The sequence below is a fragment of the Notolepis coatsorum genome (assembly GCF_963971535.1).
Source record: "Notolepis coatsorum genome assembly, chromosome: 5".
Classification (NCBI taxonomy): domain Eukaryota; kingdom Metazoa; phylum Chordata; class Actinopteri; order Aulopiformes; family Paralepididae; genus Notolepis; species Notolepis coatsorum.
In genome coordinates this window covers 142,502,737-142,507,736 of record NC_140169.1, presented here as the reverse complement: position 1 = coordinate 142,507,736, position 5,000 = coordinate 142,502,737, and the positions used below count along the sequence as shown (strand labels likewise).

General features: G+C 44.7%; 1 protein-coding gene across 1 annotated transcript in view; it reads left to right on the top strand.

Moving 5' to 3' along the window:
• Positions 1-5,000, top strand: part of mthfd1a (methylenetetrahydrofolate dehydrogenase (NADP+ dependent) 1a, methenyltetrahydrofolate cyclohydrolase, formyltetrahydrofolate synthetase) — an 82,267-nt gene that overhangs the window by 46,338 nt on the left and 30,929 nt on the right. Inside the window, 2 exon segments of the mRNA XM_084315146.1 lie at positions 3,805-3,877; positions 3,880-3,915. Coding sequence (XP_084171272.1) covers positions 3,805-3,877; positions 3,880-3,915 — 109 coding nt within the window.

Here is a 5,000-nt window from a genome sequence, read left to right as displayed (position 1 = left end):
AAAGAGTGAAGTTGAGGGAGTGACAGTTATAAAATGGACCAGGACACCTCCCCCTCCCCCTCACCACACCACACCACACCACACCACCCCCCACCCCCTGTCGTCATACTGCTACGTGTTTTGAGCTAAGAACTCAATGTGGTGACGTCAGCCGAACTGCAATTGGCCCGAGAAGGTTGAAAGACCATTTTTGGGCGTGGTCACGTTTCCATACCTATATTAACTCATTCAGCGCCAGAGGGCGCTGTTTACTGTTACTGTTGAAATGCCAGTGCTTTGAAGTATACGAATAGGTGGCGCTGTTTGCAGGGCTCAAACTATATTATATATCATAGCTATGGATATAATACTATTGCCCATTTGACATCAAGTATCTATCGTTCAATTTGTGAAAAAAAATTAAAAACCATCCATACATTCCCGTTTTATACCGTGGTGAATATGAGTATAGTTTTAGAGTAATCCTGTCTAATCCCAGAAAACGACGCTATGCAGCAATACGTGCATTTCACTCAAAACCGTGCCGTTTCTCGCCTGTATACGCTACTATTTCAAAATCAACTCTATATTATCGGTATTATGTTTCATCATGAATGCATGAAAGGGTGGTGGGGGGTCGTCTTTTATGCTTTGATCGTCACCAACGGAATACGTTACACAGTACATTACACACATACCCTCCGATCGCAATGAAGGAATTATTGGAACAACGCAAGATTGATACCATATAGCCCTTACCTTGACTATGATGTAACCCAAAAAGAATATTCCAATTATCTGATCGGCATTCCAAGTATTGATGTCGATCGTGTCCATAACATAATCCACCAAAGAACATGAATCGGGAGTGTTTGATTCTTTTAAATCTATGCGTTATAAGCGCTCACCATGCCCGACAAGGAAAAACCCGCCCGGAGGAATTTCATCGACGCACAACCCCATACACAGAGTCTCAAAGGAGGTGCAACATCGGCCGCATACCACCAGGCGGCGGTATTGGACTTTTGCAATCTCAGACTAATTCCCTATGGTAACACAGGCTGCCTGGATGGATAACGAATGGAAATAGTGAATAAAAGAAATAACAACGAAAACCCGACTATACTCGGGTCTGGCGCCGAATGTTCGGCGAGTTAACCCGACTATCATCGGGTCCGGCGCCGAAAGTGTTAAACATCTACATTCGAAAATAAATACAGTATATATTCTTATGGATATAATGGCATGATTATAATTCATTTTTTATTTTGAACCATCTCAGGAAGTGCATTTTTTTTTTGATATTTAAAGTTTTTTTTTTATTTTTCTCAAACAAGACAATACATACACGACAAAACAAGACAAGAAATGATAATAATAACAATAACAACAAGGGGCGAGGGGGGGGGGGGGGGGTTGCAGAGCGTTACAAAGGTTCAGTAGACAAACTTATTCCAGATAGTGATCTAATAAAGTTCAGGGGACCTTGAAGGCCATCGGGCCTATCACTCTCTTGAAGAGACAGAGCAGCCTGTTCCATCGATAGCAAGTCCATGAAGTCCTTGCGCCAGTTCTCCATACTGAAGCAGTTCGGTTTGCGTTCTTTCCAGTTCATTAAAATAATCCGTTTGCATGCTAGAAAAGCCAGTGCTACAGTATTATTTACAATCTTTGCTTGAGCAGTGTCCATTTTTACACCCAATATACACATTATAGGGCAAGGATTAATGTCAATTTGGAGAGTAACTGACAGGTCCTCAGCAATGTCCAACCAAAATTTCCTAACAAGTGGGCAGTGCCACAGCAAGTGCATGAGCGTACCCTCTACTCCACACCCATGCCAGCACAATTTGGGTAGGGTGTGATTCATTTTATTCAATGTACAGGGTGTTATATAGGCCCTGTGTAGTATCTTTAATTGTATAATTTTATATCTAACACATTTTGATATTTTTGTACTATTCCTAAGTGCTGCTTCCCATTGTGTTTCAGATATGGATATACCCATGTCTCGCTCCCATTGGACTTTAGTTTGGGTATTGGTATCAGGGGTGGTTGAATATGATAGTTTATACATTGCAGAAACAATGCCTTTCCTGCCTGTAATTCCCCTTAATGTCTCTTCCATGACTCCGTTTGTTCCTATAGCTATGCCTTTAGACAACAATGATTTAATAACCGATTGTATTTGTAAATAAGATAAAAATTCTGTGTCTTTCAGCCCAAACTGTGTTTTAAGTTCATTAAAAGGTATCATATTTCCCCTTTTGATCACTTGGCCCACCTGTGTTATATTATGTTGTTGCCATACATTATTTTTAAGGAGTTTACCTCCTGCAGAGAGCAAAGGGTTTTTCCATAATGGACATGATGGTAAGGAATATCCACTAAAGGTCAGGCGTTTATGTAAGATTTTCACTATCTCACATGAAAATTCTAAAAGCGGATTGTCCAGTCTGGGAGTGATTTTTGGGTTATACCACAACATTGAAAGAGATAGATCTTTGTTATGTTCTTCTATAATTTGTTCTTCAAGCCATTCCCAGCTGCCAATCTGTCTCACACTATTGTAAGCCCACTGCAAGGGGTACCTTGAGTTATATGCTATGTAATACTGGTGGATATCTGGTAGTCCTATTCCTCCACTATTTCTTGGTTTTATAAGTTTTTATGGCTGATTCTAGGTTTTCTGTTGTTCCATAGGAAGCCAGAAAATAATTTGTTTATTTCTTTGAACCAACTAGGAGGGAACTTTAAAGGTATAGAGGACATCAAAAAGCTAGCCTTGGTAACAAATTCATTTTTATAATATCAGATCTGCCCCAAAGGGATAAAGGCAAGACTGTCCATCTTTTGATGTCCTCCTTTATATTCTTTAAAAGGTCAGATGTATTTAACTCAACCATTTTTTCAATGGGAGATCGGATTTTAATTCCCAGGTATTTAATTCCTTTTGGCTTCCAATTGAAAGGAGCAGAACCCAGATGTGATTGAAAAGTTAGGTTGTTAAGTGGAATAGCTTCACTTTATAGCTTCACTTTTACTATAATTCACTTTATAGCCCGAACATTTACCAAATGTATCTATAAGCTTTAGCACTTGAGAGATGGAATGGCTAGGATTTGTTAGTGTTAATAATATGTCATCAGCAAACAGGCTGGCCTTATACTCACAACTACCAATACGAATACCACTGATTTCTTTATGAGCACGTATAGCACAGGCTATGCATTTTGATGATGTCATATCATTATTAGCATTATACTTACTTTGAGAGCTCATCACTGATAAAACAACACAAGGGGGGGGGGGGGGGGATTACAACTTACAAAAAAATAGTACATTTAGGTGGAATTCCCCTTTAGGAGAATACTCATGCTACTACATGAATTGACACAATCAACTGTTGGTTCCTTTGAGAGTCTGTTCCATAAATAAAGAAATAAAGCAAAGTAAATAATAATAAATAATATACAATTAGTTTATTTGTTTATTTATTTTGGATCCCAATTGGCTCATCATCATCTGCCGGGATTTCAGCTTCTCTCTTGGACTGGCCCGTATTTATCATCCTAACATACTCTCTCTCTCTCTCTCTCTCTCTCTTCTCTCTCTCCTCTCTCTCCCTATCTCTATATCTCCCTCTCCCTCTCTCTCTCCTATCTCTATATTGCCCTCTCTCTATATATCCCTCCTCTATCTCTCTATCTCCTCTCTCCCTCTCTATCTCTCTCTATATCCATCTCTCTCTCCCTCTCCCTCTCTGCCTATCTCTCTCTCTCTCTCCCTCTCTCTCTCTCTCTCTCTCTCTCTCTCTCCGTCTAGGGAACACCAGTGTTTGTTCACACCAGTCCTCCATCAGACGTGGCACACGGCAGCTCATCCATCCTGGCCGACCAGATGCCTTGAAGTTGGTGGGCCCAGAGGGCTTTGTGGGTAAGAGGTTCGGTCTACAGAGCAGTCCTCTCTGTATCCAAGGATGTAAGATGCCACCTGTCCCCCGTCTCTTTCTCTCCAGCCTCCAAAGGCGACCCGGCATCAGTGTTAGCCACGCCCTCCCTCTCCTTCCCCCCTCTCTCTCCCTCCTCCTCCTCCCTCCTTCCCTCCCTCTATCTCTCTCTCCCTCCTCCTCCTCCTTCCTTCCTTCTTTCCCTCCTCATCCCTCTCTCTGTACATCATCCTTCCCCTCTCTCTCTCTCTCCTCCCTATCCTTCTCTCCCTCCTCCTTCCTTCCCTCCCCTTTCTCTCTCTCCCTCCTCCCTCCTTCCCTCCCCCTCTCTCTCCTCCTCCTTTCCTCCCTCTCTCTCTCTCCTCCCTATCTCTCTCTCTCCCTCCTCCTTCCTTCCCTCCCCTTTCTCTCTCTCCCTCCTCCCTCCTTCCTCCCCTCTCTCTCCCTCCTCCTTTCCTCCCTCTCTCCTCCTCCCCATCTCTCTCTCCATCCTCCTCCCTCCCTCCCTCTCCTCCCTCTCGCTCTCTCTCCCTCCCTCCCTCCTCCTCCCTCCTTATCTCTCTCTCCTCCTCCCTCCTTCCTTCCCTCTCTCTCCTTCCCTCCCTCACTCTCTCTCCCTCCTCCCCCTCCTCCTTCCCTCCCTCTCCTCCCTCTCTCTCCCTCCTCCTCCCTCCTTCCTCACTCTCTCTCCTCCCCCCTTTCTCTCTCTCCCTCCCCCCTTTCTCTCTCTGCCTCCTCCTCCCTCCCTCCCCCCTTTCTCTCTCTTCATCCTCCTCCTTCTCCCTCTCTCTTTCCCTCCTTCCTCCTCCCTCCTTCCTTCCCTCCCCTTTCTCTCTCTCCCTCCTCCCTCCTTCCCTCCCTCCTCCTTCCTCCCTCTCTCTCCTCCTCCCCATCTCTCTCTCCATCCTCCTCCTCCCTCCTCCCTCCCTCTCGCTCTCTCTCCCTCCCTCCCTCCTCCTCCCTCCTTATCTCTCTCCCTCCTCCCTCCCTCCTTCCCTCTCTCTCCTTCCCTCCCTCACTCTCTCTCCATCCTCCCCCTCCCTCATTCCCCTCCCTCCCTCTCCTCCCTCTC